The 21,720-nt window shown below is 42.7% G+C and overlaps 1 protein-coding gene across 7 annotated transcripts in view; it reads left to right on the forward strand.

Moving 5' to 3' along the window:
- The first annotated feature begins 352 nt into the window (after positions 1 to 352).
- The window catches only part of LOC117590859 (1-phosphatidylinositol 4,5-bisphosphate phosphodiesterase), a 31,861-nt gene continuing 10,493 nt past the window's right edge, over positions 353 to 21,720 (forward strand). Inside the window, exons 1-13 of one of the 7 annotated variants that reach the window (XM_034283862.1) lie at positions 364 to 863; positions 910 to 1,094; positions 1,177 to 1,236; positions 6,825 to 6,971; positions 7,565 to 7,644; positions 10,025 to 10,261; positions 10,336 to 10,867; positions 10,931 to 11,095; positions 11,163 to 11,529; positions 11,962 to 13,225; positions 13,293 to 13,449; positions 13,525 to 13,614; positions 15,367 to 15,742. In XM_034283862.1, coding sequence (XP_034139753.1) covers positions 915 to 1,094; positions 1,177 to 1,236; positions 6,825 to 6,971; positions 7,565 to 7,644; positions 10,025 to 10,261; positions 10,336 to 10,867; positions 10,931 to 11,095; positions 11,163 to 11,529; positions 11,962 to 13,225; positions 13,293 to 13,449; positions 13,525 to 13,614; positions 15,367 to 15,435 — 3,348 coding nt within the window. In that variant the 5' untranslated portion in view covers positions 364 to 863; positions 910 to 914 and the 3' untranslated portion in view covers positions 15,436 to 15,742. Of the gene's footprint in view, positions 1,095 to 1,176; positions 1,237 to 6,824; positions 6,972 to 7,136; positions 7,217 to 7,564; positions 7,645 to 10,024; positions 10,262 to 10,335; positions 10,868 to 10,930; positions 11,096 to 11,162; positions 11,530 to 11,961; positions 13,226 to 13,292; positions 13,450 to 13,524; positions 13,615 to 15,366; positions 15,743 to 21,720 lie in introns of those variants that run through there. The other 6 variants (XM_034283866.1, XM_034283860.1, XM_034283865.1 and 3 more) reach the window with 6 other exon arrangements.

A 21,720-nucleotide genomic window follows, 5' to 3' on the forward strand; every position in this document is an offset into this window, starting at 1 on the left:
CGAAGCGAAGGTCACACACATTCGATTCAAAATTGGAAATTGTTCGACAATGTACTCGACCTGTGTGTGTGTGTGTGAGTGTGTTTATGTTGGTGTGTGTGTAGCACGGGGGAAAAGACAAGCTACAGGAAGTGGGAGCTGGACTTTCATTTCCATTTCCTGACCCACAATTGTCGAAGACCACGCTCCCACCTCCACAATACGAGTATATCTGTCTATCCCGCTGTCCGATTGTCTGTCTTGTGGGTTGCTTGCGTGGGTGCATGCCACTCAGCTGGATTGTTTTTGTGCTAACCATCAGGTTTCCTATGTTTGTCTAATGGGTGTATTGTTCTCCATTTTATAATTGCAGCCAAAACGGATTGCATAACCAGTGAACGGAAACGCGAAAGGCAGCGGAAACCTTGCACGTTGTAGGTGGAAAATCCCTAAGAATTAGTTCAATTATCCAAACAAACAATCCCCACTCGTTTCGAGGGCATGGACTGCTGCTGTGTAGACCATGTGATCTTCTACAATAAACGCAATTGTATATAAACTAAAAGAACACAAAACACTGAAACCAAAACCAAAACCAAAACCAAACGGAGACACCGATATACTTATAGTAACCGCAACAAACGGATTACAATCGATAGCATCCGATACCAAAATATATCCAACATGTTCCAGAACTAAGCACCGAGAAGATAAATCCCTAAAAAGAGAGAGATAGAGAGAGAGATCAGCAAAGCATATGTAGATCGGATATAGGTTATAGCAAAGAGGTCGCAGAGATATTTATGCGTGGGCCCCACATTTGGCAAAGGTCAAAGCTTTGAGCCCTCCTTCCCTGCTGTGAGCTGTGAGGTGTGAGCTGTTAAGCTGTGGAGCTTTAAGCTGTACGCTGTGAGCTGTAAAGCTGTGTAGCAAATATGACCAAGAAGTACGAATTCGATTGGATTATACCGGTGCCGCCGGAGCTGACCACTGGTTGTGTCTTCGATCGTTGGTTCGAGAACGAGAAGGAGACCAAGGAGAATGACTTTGAGCGCGATGCCCTCTTCAAGGTCGATGAATATGGATTCTTCTTGTATTGGAAGAGCGAGGGTCGGGTAAGTGTTGAGGAGACTATAATCATAAGTCTGTTTTGTCTTTGCTCTCTAAATCTATTATGTTTGTATTCCATTTGCGCAGGATGGCGATGTCATTGAGCTGTGCCAAGTGAGCGATATTCGTGCGGGCGGCACACCCAAGGTTAGTATCTTCAGGGAGAATTTCATTCAAAGAAATATTTAGGAAGTGCTACTACTCGTGCCATAATAAAGTTAACCATTGCCCGTGACATGTCCCTGTCCAACTCACTTCTGGCTGCACCAGTACGGATCGAAATAACTGAAAACCTTCATCTGCAATCAATCCACAAATAAAAGCAAACCTAATTGTACTTTTGAGGGAAAATCATTCAGGAATGTCTATAGTGGAAATGATGGCTATACTGGACTTTCTCTCTGCTGTCAAAGTGCCTGCTGCCAGTTTTGTTCACTAATTTGTTCCAATTTCTATTCCCATCACAGCCTTAATCTATGCAAACAACTTTTGACTGAGCTGCAGTTTCCTCTTCCTTCCTCCCGTCAACCAACACACAAAGCCATACAACTATCCATGTGCTGAAAAATAGATACATACAAGTATAAACGAGTGTGTGTGGATGTGGCAGAGTGTCTGTGGCAGTGTGTCAGGCAGTCCGTGTGTGTCTGTAAATGTGTCAATATGTCACTTTTGCTCTCAATTGTTTTGCAGCCGGAGCCATTTTGGGATCAAAGTCGTCCTTGTCGTCGTATCGTCGACTTGAAGGCATTTTCGTTTCCAATGCGTTTGGATTTATTGTCACCCGGTGACTGGCCACGCCCCAGTTGCTTCACACCATTACGTCCCACAGCCCCCCCCCCCCCCCCCCCCCCCCCCCCCCCCCCCCCCCCTCGACAGACATGACACATTGCAACAAAATTGTTAGTGGAGCGGACAGGACAGGACAGGATGGGACAGTATTTGTATTTGTCTGTGAACATCGGGGTATCCTAAAGGAAATTTATGACCTAGCGAGCTAAGAGAGAGGCAACAGGAAAATAACCTATATATCTATATATACATAGTGCAATGTGCTGGGGTATACGGGTTTATCCGTGCGGCAGGTGCTGCTGCTAACTAATTTAGATTTGCCGCCTAGCTACCATGCCCCATGCCACCTCGATGACTCACATTTTAATGGGTCACACACAAAAACAAACACAGAGAGGAGAGGAAGTGAAAGTGAAAGTGAAACTGAGGCTTGGACAAGTGCATCCATCCATTCATCCAGGACGGACACGCCCTGGCCTCTGGCCAATATGCCAAGCCACAAGACTGCTTGGTGCACGACATACGAGAGGAGTGGCAATGGGAGGAGCAGGAGGAGGGGCAGCAGCAGGAAGAGACGCCACAGCAATTGGGTTAACAGTGCAACACACAGCCGGACACACATCCGGACCTGTGTGTGTGTGTGTGTGTCTGCTGCCCCCAAATTCGTGACGAGTAAAGGCAGTTGCTATTATTTTCAGTGAAAAGCATTCTTGAACCGAATTTTGAGCTAGAAATATTCGATAAGCCTTCCACATGCATTTTTAGTGTCTAGAGGGAATTATGGTAGATAATCCCATTAGAAAGTTTTTTGCACGTTCACCGACAAATTCAAAAGCAACTGAAAATGCAGCTGAAACCCTCAATGAACTCTCGAGAGCTAATTGGCATATGAATTACCCTTTGAATTCAGCTCTCAGAAATCTGCGGCAGCGGGAAAATATGTGACGGATGAAAGGGAGAGAGTCGAGCCAGAAATCCTTGCTGCAACAGCATCCAACCAGCCAGTATTCATTCTGGAGTTTTTATCGGAATAAAAATTAAACTTTTGGGGATAACAAAATATTATCCCACAGTTCAGCAGAAAATGTAATCTGCGAAAGCAGCTTAATGGATGGGCGAATGCTCCTCTGTTCTGTTTTCATAATTCACGTTAATGCACTCGTCCGAGTGTGTACATTTCCACTCATGGACATTCATGAAGTTTTCTACATAAATTGCTTCATTACTTTGATGACAAACTTTTTCCGCTTTTTCATAAGATTGTTCCTCATAAAATGTATAATTTCCAACACAGAAATAAGTTTTGTCGAATGTTGAGGCCGGGCGGCAGATTATCGCTGGGTAAAGGTACACATCGGAAAAGCAAATTAGTCACTTTCAGTTCAGTTCACTTTCAGTTCAGATCGCGTTGTGGCGTTTAATGAGCCGTTAAAATACCTAAATAACTCATTTTAAAGTGTACAAATCCACAAAAACAAGTAACCCAAAGAGAAATACCCATAAGCTCATGAAAAGAAAGGTTTTTGGGCAATTTGATAAATAATTGTAAAGAAAACTTCAAGCCGGAACCATAATATTCTAATTCCTGATGGTTTATTATTGAGCAAAAATGAGCAAAACTTGCAAGAAATGCGTTTAATGATCAAAGATACATTTATGTGCACATATACATATGTACGTGTGTACGTGCTTGGGTGTGTGGTATGTGGGTATAGCTATAGCTGTGTGTAGGAGTGCCGGGTGGAACAGTACCTTGAGAGATAAAATGACTATACAGTACCTCATTATACGCATTTCTTGCAAGTTTTGCTCATTTTAGCTGCTGCTGCCACTGCTGTTCGAGTGGCGAGTGTTGCACTTTAAAAACGCTTTCTTCAATCCACAACTAAACTAAATACATAAGTAAGTAAGAAGTAAGGAGTAAGTAAGAAAGAGAAGGAGATAGAGGTAGAGACGGAGGGGTAGAAATAGCAAGTGGTTGTAGGGGGGAGTTTGCGTTTTGAGTGGAAGACCGATACACGAGTCAAAGCCTCCTAAGTGGCAGTCGCACAATGGACCATTAAAAGCAGCCTCGTGTCGCTGCCACACTGAAAGAAAGTGAAGAGAGAGAGAGAGGGAGAGTGGGAGTGGGAGAGGGAGAGGGAAAGAGACTAAGCCACAGAGGGGCACTGGCAGACAAAAAAGGAACGAAGAGGTGAGCTGAGTTGAGGTGAGTTGAGGTGAGAACTAACAACGCAGTGTGAAGAGTGAAGGGGGCAAAAGGTGATAACTGAAAAACGAGCTTATGTGCAATTTTTTTAGCCTCTTGAAGCCCACACACACCGTATTTCACTCTCTCTCTCTCTCTCTCTCTACTGTTGGTCCCCGCCTCCTGTTTGAGCTTTTCAATAATGCAAGAAGTCCCAGCTTGAAGCGCCAAAGCCACCGCCTCTGCCTCCGCCTTCGTTTCTGTTACCGTTTTAGCTAACGCCTCCGCTTCTGCATCTGCCTTCGTCTCCGTATCCGCCTTTTCCTCCTTCTCCCCCTCAATATCAATATCTGCCATCCCCACTCTGCCAGCAGATTCACTCTCCGCCTTCTGTCACCCACCCCCCGCTCCATCTGGCCCTCATCTGCTCTGCGGAAAAAGTACGTCAGCAGCAGCAAAATCAGCAACAACAATAGAAATTGAAAGCAAAGCAAGGGGCAAAAAAAACACACACACACACCATCACACGCACACACTGTAGAATGAAAGAAAGACCGAATGCACTATGGGGCATTTGACCACTTTTTGTGGCATTAATTTCTTCTTTTCTTCAGGGTAAAATTGAATTTTTATTTTATTTTTAAATTGAATCACACAAAAAATGATGGGAATATGTAAAGCAATGCCATATTATCCTTAAAAAGTTGTGCCCGTTGTTAAAAATGGAAAAGTAGAAGATAATCGGATTTTTACATTGACTTCCGACTATAGTGCAAGCAGCTGATTTTCTTTGAGTTGTTGAATTTTGGACACAATACTTCCCAAGCACTTCCCGTCAGTGCAGAGATACTGGAAATGTCTCATCGTTATTATAATTGTACAATTGAGCACGAATGTAGCCAATCTGCACAGTTTTTTTCGATTTGTTTCAAGTTTTCCGTGAAATTGTTCAATTTAATCGACAAACTGTAAAAAAAGTTCTTCAAAGGGTCTACAAATAACCCTTGTCATTCTCAAGGCTAGTGACAGGTATTAACACTTAAATGCAATGCAAATCGGCATCTTCTTCTGCAATTTTCTTCTGGACTGAGTTAACATTGCAAACAACTCAGAATTTCCAAACTTTAGGTAATGTTACAAAAACTTAAATATCTGCGAAGACGCAGAAAAGCGCCAGAAAAAATAGCATAAAATGGATTAAGAATTGAATAATTTACAATATCTATGCAGTTTAATGCTTCCGGTGGGATCCGAACACTTTGTAAGTCTAATCAAAGACAAATTTTCGTCACAAATGTGGGCTTGTTTAAAAAAATAGCCCCTAAACATATTATGAGGTCAATTTTTTAATTTCAAACTCACAAACACGTTTTAAACGCCTGTCTAGATCGAGAATACTGTACAAAATTGTTAAAGAGTTGTTAATTGTTCGTATTGTTCCTGTTAATTTTTTGGGTACGTAATCTGCTAAAAAAAATATTACTTATTTTATTTTTGACATATGAGTTTCGGCCAGAAAAAGTTGTGAAATGTCCCATAGTGGAATGGAGCAAAAAAAAAAGAACTTTTATAACATTTGCTTTCACTTTATTTCGGTTTAGGGAGGGGTGACACGGAGACGAAGGAGCAGCCGACTTATTTAGCACTGGAAAGTATGCTACAGTTGCTCAAACCCTGTCCCTTTCCCACTCTCCCACCCACACCTACTCCCTCTAACACTCTCTGTCTAACCCCTCTCTCTTTTTTTTGCACACAATTTGCACTCGAACTGATTGAGCCTTTGAGTGTGTGTCCTGTCCATAATGCGGGGAGGCGGAGGATCCTTGCATTATTCAATTTCCTACAAGAACTGAATCATTCAAGTGGGTGGTTTGGAGCCCCAAGGCGACCAGGAAGGATGCGAGAATCGGCCAAGAATCTCCACGTAGAATCAATCATGGACAGCGACAGATAAACAAAAGAAAAAGACGGAAAGCCAAAGACTGAAACCCCATCATAAACAAGAATGTTTTATCAAACTTTAAGGATAAATGTTTCAATGTTAAGCCGCCCACAGAAGGAGCGAGAGAGAGAGTGAGAACTCAAAACAAAAGCAGAGAAACCACAATAATCGCATTAATTTCTTGTATATGTAGTTTATTTATGGAACAATTAATCCGAAAAAAGTGCTCCCCGCCTTAACACTGATTTGGGGTATTATTGTCGAGTGGTGTACGTGCTACCAGCCTTACCAGCCTTACCACGGATACCATATTTACGGATCAAAGAAACCGTGGGCGCAGTGAAGTTAATGCAATTAACAGTACAAGTATCGCTCTCTCTCTCTCTGTTTCGCTGTTGGTTTTTTCTATAAATAGGAAATGTTGTTTACTTGATACCGAGAAAAACAAAAAATAAATTGGAGGGTGGCAAAATAATTGGTGGCACTGCGGCAAATATAATTCGATTCCCAAATTGAGTTCCGAAATCCGAAACGAAGGGCAAGGTCAAATATATAAATCTGACTTCTGACGTCTGTTTTTGTTTTTTGTATTTTGTTGTTGCTTTTGGCTTTCGATGTGCATTCGAGCGCTGCACTGAATTTTGATAAATGCCCTTTGATGCCCACGCCTTGATTAATGATGCGACCCACGAGATTAATGTTGTTGCTGCTGCTGTTTCCCTCTTTTTGTGCCCAGATTGCAGTCAGGGTAGAACAGCTTGAGCAAATTAATCTCTTATTTATGTTCGTTTTTTGTTGGTTTTTTGCTTGCAGGATCCCAAGATACTGGATAAAGTGACCAAAAAGAATGGCACCAATATCCCGGAGCTGGACAAGCGATCTCTCACTATATGCTCGAACACGGACTATATCAATATAACATATCATCATGTTATCTGCCCCGATGCGGCAACAGCCAAGGTAAGTGCCAAGTGAGTGAGTGGCAGGTCAGGGAACGACTGAACTGACACTACATCTACTGCATCTCTCTCTACCTTCATCTGAATAAGTATCTGAATATCTGAATATCATATCGCGTTTGTGTCCATCACCATCACCGACAATCAATCCTTTCTACTCTTTTAGATCTGGCTAGATGGCATCCGAAAAATCACCCATAATGTCAAAGCGAATAATATCTGTCCCATGATGTGTTTGAGAAAACAGTAAGTCCACTTCCTTCCATTGCCTGCTGGTTATGGGTTCTTTGTTCTGTTTTGTGACTCTGCGTGTAACTCGACCCGACCTAGAGTGGGGTCTGCATGATGGGTCTTCCTCCCTTTCTTTTCTCGCCACACATTAGTGCCTTTTGGTGCACCGTCACTCGAATACGAGTACTCACAATTGCATTCATCTACCACCCACTACCTTACTTACACTCTATATTGACTCTTTTTCTATCTCCATCTGTTGCATGTTGCTGTTGCTTTTGTTCTTTACTATCTATTATTACTTTTTCTCCTCACGCTCTTGCTCTCTATTATCACTTCATGTTTGTGTGTCTCTTGAGACAGAGTTGGCAAAAGAATTTGCGTATCATAACGCATAACAATCGCGCCACAAATGTCTGTCCGCGCACCAATCTGATGAAGCAGTAAGTACGAAATACGCTCGAATCTATGATACCCTGTGTACTAGCTTATTGACACCCCAAAGCCTGTATAAAAGTAAGATGCGTAACCATATGACCAGCCTGGAAGTTGCACGTTGCTCGTCTAACTATTTATGTTTGCTTTGGAGACACCTCCGTACAGATGCTAGTCTTTCAAACACAGTTCTCTGGGTATCCTGGGTATCCTGGGTCCTGAGTAAGTACAGAAGAAGGTTCCTATCTTGTCGAATGAACATGAACCTCTTTCTCTCTTGGTAGATGGCAAACTTTAAAATAAAAACTGACAACAGTTCGCGCATATCCAGTTCTCCATTGATGGCTGAACTTTCCACTCAAATATTTTCATTCCGGCAGCATTAATATTCCTGATTGGTCATTATGCGATTCCGGGAAATACCTCGCTGCAATTTGATCCATGGAAAAAGTCAAACAGAAACTCAAACCTAAACCCATTTCGTAGTCGTTGTCGGTGGCTCTGTTTCTGTTTCTGTTTTTAACCCAAAATAAATTCATTTAATTTGCATTTGCTGCCATTTTCGTTAGCTGCTCCAAAAAACACAGAGAGAAATGGGCTGGGGAAATGGTTGGGGGACAGGATAGGATAGGGTAGGACAGGCCAGTGCTTGGGAGGTGTAGATGGGGCCCAGTGGCTGCTGTTCCCATACCCATCGAAGCGAATAAAACGGAAGCAGGGTGCAACGGCTATGTTGACACCTAGCTAGGACTATGAAGGAGCGGCTTTGCTCAGGAGGTGTGCAGGAAAAATAGTGAAACATTAAACAAAATAACTTTATAAACGAAACTTTATAAAGTATAATCCATCTGCCAGTCATTTGGATGATTATTTGATATCTTAGCATAATGGAATATTGTGTAGTTCTGCATTATTTGTTGCTGCTGTTGTTGCTGCCTGATATACCCTGCCAGAAAAAGTACATTTCCATGGATATTTATGCTTGCTTCGTCTCGGGCTGACTCTGGTTCGGGGTCTGCCACTGCGTCTGGTTTTGGTTGTGGGTCCATCTTTCGGCTTGGCTTGTTTCAATGTTGCTGTTGGGGCATTTTCGTTAAATAAGTTGCTTTGGAAATGATGGGTGGGAATGCGCTAGCAACATCTCCAAAATTGGGTTAAACCGCTCAAAGTTTTCTGGAGTCTGGAGCTCTGATCTACATATGTCTACAATACTCGTGCAGTTGGTACTTTGTATGCCGCTGCTTTCAGTTTCAGTTCAGTTCAGTTCAGTTTCAGTTGTAGTCAGTGGTCAATGGCCGGAGTAAAATGAGGAAAGCAAACTCTCTGGGAAACTGGGAGCTGGGATCTGGGATCTGGCAGCTTTGAGATGTGGTTCATTGAATATGCGCTGCCAGTGGCACGGCACTGCTTCAGCTTCAGCTTCAGTTTCAGCTTCAGCTGCTGTTCTCTGAAACAATTCAAAAGGGTGGCAGGATGGTGTGGGGTGGCTGGGTTGTGTGTTGCAATCGAACAACCGTGTTAACCACACGGACGTGGTAGCCCAACACCTGTTCCAGTGGCAGTGGCAGTGGCAGTGGCATGTAGGTAACACGACCGTTGCATGTTGCCATTGTAAATTAGTTGTCCTACTTTGCAATTTGTTTCTGATTGCATTATTCATGCGTCATTCATGCGGCGTTGGGTGGCATGGGGCATGGGACATGGAGCACGGAGCCGGTGCCGTCGCAATTACTTGACCCGCATCTAAACGGCCTAAAAGGCGGTAGACCCGCACCACCCAACACCCGAGCGAAAGTTCGACATGCAATCGCTTGAACGGATATGGACATTGACATGGACAAAAAGAGCGGGCGAGCAGCCGGTCTCTCACGTATCCTCTCCGTTCTGTTGCTCCGTTCCAGTTGCGGTTATCCATGCAAATTGATTCAAATTCAAGTCGATTCGATTTCAATTAGTTATGAGGTTGTGCCACGTTTTTGGGGCAGGCAACTGCAGGCCTGTTGGCCGGCGCATCGTTAATCATCTGCCAATCAATTTGAAATTGGATACGGGGTCGTGTCAGCGTTTAACTAAATTACAAATTAAATTTTAATTTTACTGCTATCGGTGTATTAAAACTGGATTAGGTCAACCTGAGTCCCAGTCCCAGTCTCAGCTTCAGATCTTTCAGTCTTTTTACCAACTCAATTTGGACAGAATTTCAATTAAAATCTTTGCTGTAAATCTTAGTCAGAGCCATCAAAGGTATGTACATAAATATGCACCCAAATAAGTATTTATCCATCCAGTTGCTGTTGCTCTCTAGTGTTGGTTTTTCTGTTATTTAGAGTCTGAATTAGTCTAAAGAGTATCTCTGTTATATACTTACATCTGCTATCCAAATCTTAGCTGGATGCGTTTGAGTTATTGTGTGGAGAAGAGCGGCAAGATACCGGTCAAGACGCTGGCAAAAACATTTGCCTCGGGCAAAACCGAGAAGCTGGTCTACACTTGCATCAAGGATGCGGGTCTGCCGGATGACAAGAATGCCACCATGACTATGGATCAGTTCACTTTCGATAAGTTTTATGCCCTCTACCACAAGGTCTGTCCACGCAACGACATCGAGGAGCTCTTCACGTCCATGTAGGTGTCGCTCGAACACACTCGGTGATGTTCATCCTCCGCTAATCCTCCGCCCCCTTCCCCCTTTATTGTAGTACCAAAGGTAAACAGGACTTTATCAGCCTGGAGCAGTTCATACAGTTCATGAACGAGAAGCAGAGGGATCCGCGCATGAACGAGATTCTCTTTCCCCTCTACGAAGAGAAGCGCTGCACGGAGATCGTCAACGACTATGAGCTGGACGAAGAGAAAAAGAAGAACGGCAAGTGTCCTTGCATTTATTTCGCGTGCTGCTATTGTAACATTCTCTCCCCATTTGCAGTTCAACTTTCGCTGGACGGATTCAAGCGCTATCTGATGTCCGATGAGAATGCACCTGTGTTCCTTGATCGACTGGACTTCTACATGGAAATGGACCAGCCACTGGCCCACTACTACATTAATAGCTCGCATAACACCTACTTGTCCGGCCGACAGATCGGTGGCAAGAGCTCCGTGGAGATGTACCGCCAAACGCTGCTCGCCGGCTGTCGGTGCGTGGAGCTCGACTGCTGGAACGGCAAGGGGGAGGACGAGGAGCCGATTGTCACCCACGGTCATGCCTACTGCACGGAAATTCTCTTCAAGGTAAGCTTCAAGCTTCAACCCAACAAATGTGTGTGCACTTTCTGAACGTGTTGGCTTCTGCAGGACTGCATCCAGGCCATTGCGGATTGCGCCTTTGTCTCGTCCGAGTATCCGGTGATTCTGTCCTTTGAGAATCATTGCAATCGGGCCCAGCAATACAAGCTGGCCAAATACTGTGATGACTTTTTCGGGGAGCTGCTGTTGAAGGAACCCCTCGCAGATCATCCGGTAAGTGCACCTCCACAGCCGAATCACTCACTCCACTCATGGATATTGGCATTCCTTCACCCTCCAGCTGGATCCGGGACTGCCCCTGCCGCCGCCATGCAAGCTGAAGAAGAAGATACTCATCAAAAACAAGCGTATGAAACCCGACGTAGAGAAGGTCGAGCTGGAGCTGTGGCTGAAGGGCGAACTGAAGACCGATGATGATCCCGAGGAGGACGCCAGTGCCGGGAAGCCCCCAGAGGCTGCGGCCGCACCCGCACCAGCACCCGAGGCGGCAGCTGCTGCTGATGGTGCTGCCGAGGGTGGTGGTGGTGCCGAGGCTGAGGCAGCGGCTGCCAACTACAGTGGCTCCACCACCAATGTACATCCATGGCTCTCATCGATGGTCAATTATGCTCAGCCCATTAAGTTCCAGGGCTTCGATAAGGCAATTGGTAAGCGATATGTTATCGATATTTTATCGACGCCTTATCGAAATCGTATTGACATTTTATCCATTAAGTTTATAAGAACATTGATATAGTTCGATAGGAATAGGAATGTGTATTTATCGATTACTTGTTAGGTGACTTCTGTGCTAAATTGCTCACTTATGATAGATCCTCGAGGTTCGTTGGGAAACCCACTATTTTGTAGTCGAAAATTCTTCGATATTGATGGATTAGGTTTAAAAAAACTTCGATGAGATCAGAATATGTGGTCTGATAGATACCATTAGTCATTTTATTTGGCATTTCAATGCCCTGTGTACAAGTAATGATCATGGACAAGGACGATCAAGTTCGAGTTGTCAATGCCCTTCAAATTTGTTTCAAAATGAGTCTTCAACCGATTGTTTCGTATATGCGTTTCTTTGCCACCCACAGAGAAGAACATTGCCCACAACATGTCCTCGTTTGCGGAATCGGCGGGCATGAATTATCTGAAGCAGAGCTCCATTGATTTTGTCAATTACAACAAGCGCCAGATGTCGCGCATCTATCCGAAGGGCACCCGGGCGGACTCTTCGAACTACATGCCGCAGGTGTTCTGGAATGCCGGCTGCCAGATGGTGTCGCTAAATTTCCAAACCTCCGATCTGCCTATGCAGCTGAATCAGGGCAAGTTCGAGTACAATGGCGGATGTGGATACCTGCTGAAGCCGGACTTTATGCGGCGTGCGGACAAGGATTTCGATCCGTTCGCAGACGCACCCGTGGACGGTGTGATTGCGGCCATGTGCTCGGTGAAGGTGATTGCCGGACAGTTCTTGTCGGACAAAAAGGTGGGCACCTACGTGGAGGTTGACATGTTTGGTCTGCCCTCGGACACCGTGAAGAAGGAGTTCCGCACCCGTCTGGTGCCCAACAACGGCTTGAATCCAGTTTACAACGAGGACCCGTTTGTGTTCCGCAAGGTGGTGCTGCCGGATCTGGCCGTGTTGCGGTTCGGCGTCTATGAGGAAAGTGGCAAGATGATCGGTCAGCGGATCCTGCCGCTGGACGGACTCCAGCCGGGATATCGCCACGTGTCGCTGCGCACAGAGGCCAACTTCCCGATGTCGCTGCCGATGCTGTTTGTGAACATCGAATTGAAGATTTACGTACCTGATGGCTTTGAGGACTTCATGGCCATGCTGTCGGATCCACGCGGCTTTGCCGGCGCTGCCAAGCAGCAGAACGAGCAGATGAAGGCCCTGGGCATCGAGGAGCAGAGCGGCGGGGCCGCCCGGGATGCCGGCAAGGCCAAGGAGGAGGAGAAGAAGGAGCCGCCGTTGGTTTTTGAGCCAGTCACGCTTGAGTCGCTGCGCCAGGAGAAGGGTTTCCAGAAGGTAGGCAAGAAGCAGATCAAGGAACTGGACACGCTGCGCAAGAAGCACGCCAAGGAGCGCACCTCCGTCCAGAAGACTCAGAACGCGGCCATCGACAAGCTGATCAAGGGCAAGAGCAAAGACGACATTCGCAACGATGCGAACATCAAGAACGCCATCAACGACCAGACCAAGCAGTGGACCGACATGATTGCCCGCCACCGCAAGGAGGAGTGGGATATGCTGCGCCAGCATGTCCAGGACTCGCAGGACGCCATGAAGGCCCTCATGCTGACCGTACAGGCTGCCCAGATCAAGCAGCTAGAGGATCGTCATGCCAGGTATGACGCGCACCAATCCTCCATTCTTCCTTGGATTAATGCAATCTTTTTCGTTTCGCATCTGAAGGGATCTGAAGGAACTGAATGCCAAGCAGGCCAAAACTTCGGCGGATACCGCCAAGGAGGTACAGAACGACAAGACACTCAAGACCAAGAACGAGAAGGATCGTCGTCTGCGCGAGAAGCGTCAGAATAATGTCAAGCGCTTCATGGAGGAAAAGAAGGTAAGTAGAAGAAATCCACCAAACTTTTTATAGAATCAAGTTTGTGACCCATGCCATTGTCTTTCTCTTCTGCAGCAAATCGGCGTTAAGCAGGGACGCGCCATGGAGAAGTTGAAGCTGGCGCACTCGAAACAGGTCGAGGAATTTAGTACCGATGTGCAAAAGGTACTGAACGAAACACGACCTGAAACCGACACTATTACCAGTATTGAGACTGTACTTTAGACAACTATACCTACCATACCATGAATAGCTAGAGAGCGATCAACCATAAACGATAAACGATAAAAGCAAAAACATAGAACAACTAAAAGCGAACGAACAGAAAAAGAAATAATAAAGAAATGCATCCCTATTCGTATCCGTATCCGTAACCGTAACCGTAATCATAATCGTATCCGTATTGATGAGATCAGATCAGATGGGATGAGATGAGATGAGTGCAGTGCAGTGCTGTGAGAGAGTATGGGAGTATCGGAGTAGCGGCCCTGGGGATGCATCTTCCGATAATGAATAACGATAACGATAACCAATGAACCACAACCACACCTAACCGAATCAAATATCAAATATCAAATTGAATCAAATCGAATCGAATCGAATCGAACCGCAAAACCCACAACCCAACCCAACTTGTATCTGAATCTGTATCAATAATCGATCAGTAACCAGTCGTAGTAGCTGCTAAACTTTCAAACTAACTGCTAAGATGTAATTATCTATACCAACTATTTCCTATACTCGTATATACATATATAGTAGTCGTATATATATATATATCTATCTATCTATTGTAATTCATCGATTGCCTGTCCCCCCTCCACCGCCACCTTCCTGCGTCATACTCTGTTTTTGTTTCAATTTTTTATTGAGAAGATTGTTAAGTGGATCCAAGTCCGTGTTGTGGAACTCATTGGAAGTGTTGACTCCTGCGGGAGTTTCGATGATTCATTGAGCAAATATGAGGGTGCTTACTATACCACGTATTCCTTAAACATCCCACTGGTAGAATCAATGGTAGATGTAGATGTGAACTTTTGTGATTTTTCGTTCCATCTAAATATAAAGTATTCCAAGAATCATGAACGCAAATTAGAGTGCCTGTTTTTAAATTTGATTTAAATAATAATAGAATGGAGCCTAGGGGAACGGAACCACGTCAGGCTGTACCTCTGTCTAATCCGGCAACGCTGCCATGATGGATTGGCATTGCATTCCACACCGTCCGATCTGCCCACGATCCGCACGGAGATCCGTTGGGTGACTCATTATTTTTCGATAGATTTTCGATAATATTTTGTTTGTTCAAACATTTTGTTAGATTTGCTTTCCCCTACCCTCTGTGCTTTTTATATGCTTTTCAGTGTGTGTTTTTTTGTGTCACTCCGCGTCCTTCACTCTGTGTGTGTCACTATATACTTCATGCATACAGACAATATCTATTCTGCCAAAATCCTCCTGTTGACGAGCTTATAGAAAGTGTCCTTTGATGTACTGTACCCACCTCAATCCTGTATACCCACATCTGCCAACTCCGTTATCGAACTCCCTATCTTTCTCTCTCTCTCTCTCTCTCTCTCTCTATTTATATATCTCTCTCTGTGTGTCTCTTTCTCTCTCTGTCTCTCTCTATCTGTTTGTGTGAAGCGCCCCCCGATCTGCCACGCCCCGCTAAGCATTATCATTTATCGTTTGCTGTGTCGCCCTAATATTGAAGAAAACCGAAAGCAAAAGTTAACCAAATTCTCTTTCTCTCTCTCTCTCTCTCTCTCTCTCTCTCTCTCTTTATCTATATTTATCCACACACACACGCACACGAATATACATACATATGCTTCTTCTCTTTGTATCTTGCTTATATATTTTTTGTGTGGAAATATCCTTTGAATTTTTGTTTGTGACGCTGCCGCTTCATAGCTTATGGATATGTACAAAATCGAGGAGGAGGCCTATAAGACACAAGGAAAAACGGAATTTTATGCCTAAGTTGTGGCCTGTTGTCTTACACAGGTCGCAGGGCGTGGAGGAGAGCACCGACAGATACATACCAAAAAGAAAATACAACAAGTTAAATAAATGATTGCAAGTGCATCAATCGGCATCTGATGAACAGATCCGATGTTCGGTGGATGGTTGAATCATCGCTGAAGATTAACATGGAAGATGGAAGACGACGAAGCATAGTCGATACATAAATGTACACATAAATACATATATACTTAATTATATAATGTATTTACACACACACACACACACACACACACACACATACCCATAGACACAAGCCTCTTGAGACGGTTAATAGAATATATTATATACCTACATACAAACAAACATTCATACATATATTTATATACTACATACGTGCATATGTATAGAGTATGTAAATGCCTTTAAGCATACATACATATGTATATGTTTTGTGTAGTAATTATCAACTAGAATTCAAACTGGAAAGTCAAACACTTTGTGCTTTATATTTATTTAAGATCTTTATGAAGATGAAGATGAAAATGAAAATGAAATGGAACACGCTCATCCGATAGTGCTGATGATGATGTTAATGGAGGAGCTAATGATGAAGGATTACATATTATGTGTATTTTACTTAGGGGCTGGTGGGAGTGGGAGGGGGGTGAAGGCCATGCTACCCACAGCAACAGCAAAGGGTCGAGGCTTGGCTCCCCTCTCAAACTCAATGTAATTTTTTGTGTTTTTTTTTTTTAATAACAAACGAAACCAAAAAAAGAACAACTGATAAACAAATGAAAATACACTTGATAGGTATTTTTGTGCTAGCCACACAATAACGGTACACCGATAAGTTTAGATTCCCCCACCACCACCACCACTCACAATTCACAATTCACACACAACACACACAGAAACTACACACAGATGCAGATACGGTGGAGCCAGGCATGCAGTCACTGGCATGGGGAATCATGATTCATGATGACTATGGAATGCACTGTACCCTCGGTACACACACACACACAGTACACATACATACACAAATATAATCATCCAATAACAAGAATCCCGTAAATATGTCCCCGACCCAAACAAGAATCCTCTTCTCTTCCCTAACAATCGTACGTTTCAAGAGAACTACTTACATGAGTTTCCGATTCTCCACCTAATAGCTTAGCAAACTAATTAACCAGTAAGCCAGTAACCAGTGTGAAGTAACCGATGTTTATTCCCCCTCTTAAAAAAAATCAAGCCAGCAAACAACACAGAGTAAATCGCTAAATCATTAAAAACAAAAAGCCCCACAAAGAATATAAAATATGCATATACGAGGGGGGAGTACAAAAAGATTCTATAGAAATACGAGTTCAGTGGCGATTCAGGAGCATTGCAGCAGTGTTATTTTGTTTTTTAATTTTTTTGGTGAGGAAAAGGTAAATCTAAAGCATTTATTTTCAAAGAATAAAAATAGCAGAAGAGCAGCAGAGGGAGGTAGGAAAACCAATTGCTATTTCTCGAAAGGAAACGAAAAGAAAGAAGGGGAAAGGAAAGGAAAGGAAAAGAGTAAAGGAGGAGCCTCTCCTTCGGTATGTCATGGAATGTCATAGGCGTCTTGAACTCGTAACTCGAACTCTCGATTGAAAAAAATAGTTGGATAAGTAAATGTTATAGCAAACCCAAGTACTACTTACGAATACATATAAAACAAAAGGAAGAAAATAAGAAAGATATGTATGAAATTCAAACAATGAAACACCCCTACCGGATGATATACTATATATACACACACACACACACACACACACACACACACACACAGACACAAAGGTACACACACAAATACACAAACAAATCTATATATGTATAGATATATTAATGTATATTTATAAGGGCTGATGGAAACTACCTAGAAACTTGTTGAACTTTGTAAACTATGTAAACTATTTTGTTGTTGTTTTTTTTGTTTTGGTTTTGAGTTCTCCTTAGATTTGATTGCCATTTCTCTGCTAAAGAAGAAAAGTAGCCAAAGCATATAGATACACACACACACACACACCCACACACACACACACACACACACCAAACACATACACATACATAAATATAGTTGTACACTAAATAGAAAGTAAATATGAAAAACAATAGAAACAAAACGAAGAAGAAATGAAACAAACTGTGCGTTGGTCAGACCGTTTATGTTGCACCCGAATTTTGAAGTTTGTATGTATTGTAGTTGTTGCAAAAAGATACTTACAAAGCATATTTTAAAATACCTTAAACATAAAAAATAAGTGAAACAAGAAACAATGGAAATGTAACACTACAGAACACATGAATCCCCCCCTACACATATTACGATATGTTTTTTGCCCACAATTGAATCGAAATCGAAATACTTGTGAATGTGAATGTGCCCAAAGATGATAAATGATTGATGAATGATGAATGAGGAAGATGAATGCGAAGAAGTTTACACTGTGCTATTAACGAAACGAAACCATTTAGTTAACTCTTGTTACAAGGTTATTGTACGACAGAAAATCTATATATTGTATTGTATTGTATTGTATGTATATTTAACCTACGCCTACGACTACGACTACAAGTGTATTTAGAGAATTGAGCAAGTTTGATGAATGTGATAAGCGGTTACATGTTATTACACGAAACGAAACAAAACCATGCAAGTGAAAAGAAAACCCTAAACAAAACCCTAAAAATTGTGAAAGAAAAGGATTCACCTAAGTTCCCTTTCAATTATTTCGGCCTTATCCAACACTAACAACACACTCCATGAAAATGAAATCTTTCTTTCACTCACTCCACGTCCCTAGTCTTTATTCCCCACCACAGACGGAGTTTCTGTGTTTTCGTTGAGAAAATGTGTGTAGAGCGAAAATTGAGCATTGGAGGTGAAAAAATATGTGGAGAAAATACGAATGCAAAGCTTTGTATGATATGTAATATAATGTGCCAATCCCAATGTTAACCAAAAACAAAACAAAAAACCTAAAAAAAACTTAAAAAAACAATTAAAAAACAAAAACTTAATGAAATGAACACCCTCCTACTAAAAATTGCAAACTAATTGATTTATTTGTACTTATACATTAGATAGAGGCCTAGCCTCTTAGTCGACAAACGTGACAAGTCCTCAAAATCCTGGCACACACCCAACACACACACATACAAACCCTCACACATACATATACACATGTACAGTCCAGGCAGTTGGTTGGGAATAAGCTTTGCCGTCTGATGACGAAGAGATGATTTGGTGTCCACATGGGTGTACACAGTACAGTACGTTTCGCATTTTAAAATTGTTCAATATGTTATCTGGTTTTAGAAAAAGATAAGAACTGAAGTTCGATATCCCTTGCACTTTGGCCTTTGGTGAATTATCGGTCACGATGCGGTCAAAAGCTGAACGGTATGAAACCTACAAGCGCAAAGTGGCGCTTTCTGTTGCTTTTTACGAGCAGATAGTTCGTTCCGATAGGTGCCGCCAGCTGGCATGGATGTAAGAAATCAAAGATACATGTATAATCTACATACAATTAGACACAGAATAAACGGACTTTTGAAATTCGATTAGTAAAAAGACCGTTACAAATGATCCATGTTAATATTCTCTTTTCGCATTCTTCTTTTTTATGTTTTTTTCATGCTTAAAGCCACTTGAAACCGCCCTTGTGGTGTCTTCTTGTCTTTTGGGTTTTCACTTGTTGACCAAATATAATCTAGCATAGACTAAATAGGATAAATATGTATGTATATTCACTTGGCCGTAAGAGCACCTACTAAGACGAGTATCGCATTCGCTATCCAATCTAATTGGAAAATGCCTAAAAGAATGTCTTAAAATAATGCCACGCTAGTTTCTTGGCTTCTCAGCTTACACTCACCGATTGCCAGACATGCAAATACAAAACACAATTACTATTCCATATTGAACCATTTTATGGCCCACCCATGTGAAATGGTTAGAGCGGAGAATGGAGCCACCGCCCCCAACTATACCCAACTAACATAAACCCACTGTAAAAATATTCGTGTGACTACAGAATGTTCGATCTATAGTTTATCGAGATCAGATCCGAATATATCCGAGGATAGATGCTAGAAGGTAGTTGAGCAAAAGAGAAAGAAGCAAGGAGCAAGGAGCAAAGAAATTATATTAACTTGTATGTATTAACAATGCTGCGTATGAACTTATGATTATATACTATGAAATATATATTACACTACTTATTATGATTATGTACCATTATTAGAGCTATTATGATTATGATTACCGATGAACAATCGAGCGAGCAATCGATAAATATTAGAAACCGATTTCTAACACCACATACCGCCCGCACCTGCTCGTATACGTATTACTGGTAGTACGAGTAATGATTTCCTTTGATTTTTGTATTCGCTTTGGTTTATCCTGTCTCTGTCTATTGTTTGCGGATTGACAAGTCTTCATTTTGGGCTTGATTTTGATCTTGGGCCCCGATACGAAGCCAACACGAAGCTCCCTCTACCAGGGCAATTATTTTCGATTTACTTAGTTGTAAGCGCATTCGTCCCGACCCCACACCCGAGCATTCACAGTGCACACACAGAAAATATCAAATTTAAGTTCCGTTTCATCATCACCAATTCGGCACGATGTAAACTGCGAGTGCTCGTACTTATGTACATACATAGTACATGGATTAGCACACACTTTCAATTTGTTGTTGATAGGCAATGCAATTGATCCCCGAGCAAAACGAATACGATTGTTCGGCTGGAGCAAGAGACGGGACGAAACCAAAACAATCTGGAGCAAAATAAATACCAAAACTAATTAAAATATATATGTTAAAACACACACACACAGGCAATGCATTATATACATACATACATAAAACATACATACATTTATACAGTTACTACAATTAGATGAATTCTCGAATGCAATTTCATATTTGTGTGCTATTTACGTTTGTTAATTTGATTGTGAAACGAGCCAACTGCTTACGCATGCCCGTTCCAATACAATTTAAACACAATTTAACAAAAGTTGTACAAAAAAACAAATATCCATAAAGTTTTTGGGTGTTGGTGGTTAATAAATAAATCTTTAACTGAAAAGCAGTGCGTGGCTTATAGTTTTCCTATCCTATCCTATTCGCAGCCCGATATTGGTTGTTGCTGGTGGCGTGCTGTGTGCTACAAACCTTTTGGTGTTCAGGCAAGGCCGGCTAGCCAGTCATCCTAGGACTGGGTCCGCAGACGTGGACCAGGTCGAGGTGTCGATGGTCTCCCTCCGACGAACCCACCATACCTGAAATATGTAAATGCGGATAATTAAATACATAATCAAAATTACACAGACATATATTTATTATTTTCTAGTCTTTGGGGCTTTTTATACCCAGTACTCGAGGAGTAAATAGGGTATATTGTATTTGTGGGGAATAACGGTGTATGTAACGCACAGAAGGAAACGTTATAAAGTATAGGTAAATATAGTATATTTATTCTTGATCAGCATCAATAGCCGAGTCGATTGAGCCATGTCTGTCTGTCCGTCTGTCCGTCCGTCCGTCTTGTTGAGCGCCTGGATCTCAGAGACCATAAAAGCTAGAGCCACCAAATTTTGGCTCCAGACTGTCGTATGCTCACACTGAAACCAGTGTATTTCAAGAATAAGCCCCGCCCCGCCCCCTTCCGCCACCCGCAAAATGGCGAAAACCTCCCCAACCTACAGATTTGAAGATAAAAGAAAACTAAAAACGCCATTCCGTAGGGAATGGCCATATCTATCAGATCACCAATTTGGCATCCGATTGGATTATTATTATAGCCACAATGGAGAAATTAATTTGCAGTGGCTAAACCCACTCTGTCCCGCAGCTTTTGTTGTTCTTTTCACATTCTCTCATTCACATTCTGCTTCTGCTTCACTCGGCGTCTGCCTCTGCCGTCCCTCTGCCTCTGCCTCTGCCGACTTTTAACCCACCCCGTCCCGCAGCTTAAATTTGTTTTTTTTTTGTGTGCGGGCGTTGCCTCTGCCTCTGCCGCGAGTCTGCAGTGTGTGGGTCTAGGGAAGGGCGGCGAGCTAACGGAGCGTGTTGGCGTGAGAAGTGTTGTAGATGTAGATGACAGATGAAGAAAAAATTTAAAATTTGACAAAACACCGCTAAGGTGCAGATGTAGTACTGAGTGCCTGGTATAAGAGTTGTGACGCGTAAGAAGCGTCTCACACGTACCTTCTCGTTATTCTTCCTGCATGCCGTGGGACGGGGAATTGGATGT

This window comes from Drosophila guanche, unplaced genomic scaffold (genome assembly GCF_900245975.1).
Source record: "Drosophila guanche unplaced genomic scaffold, DGUA_6, whole genome shotgun sequence".
NCBI lineage: Eukaryota > Metazoa > Arthropoda > Insecta > Diptera > Drosophilidae > Drosophila > Drosophila guanche.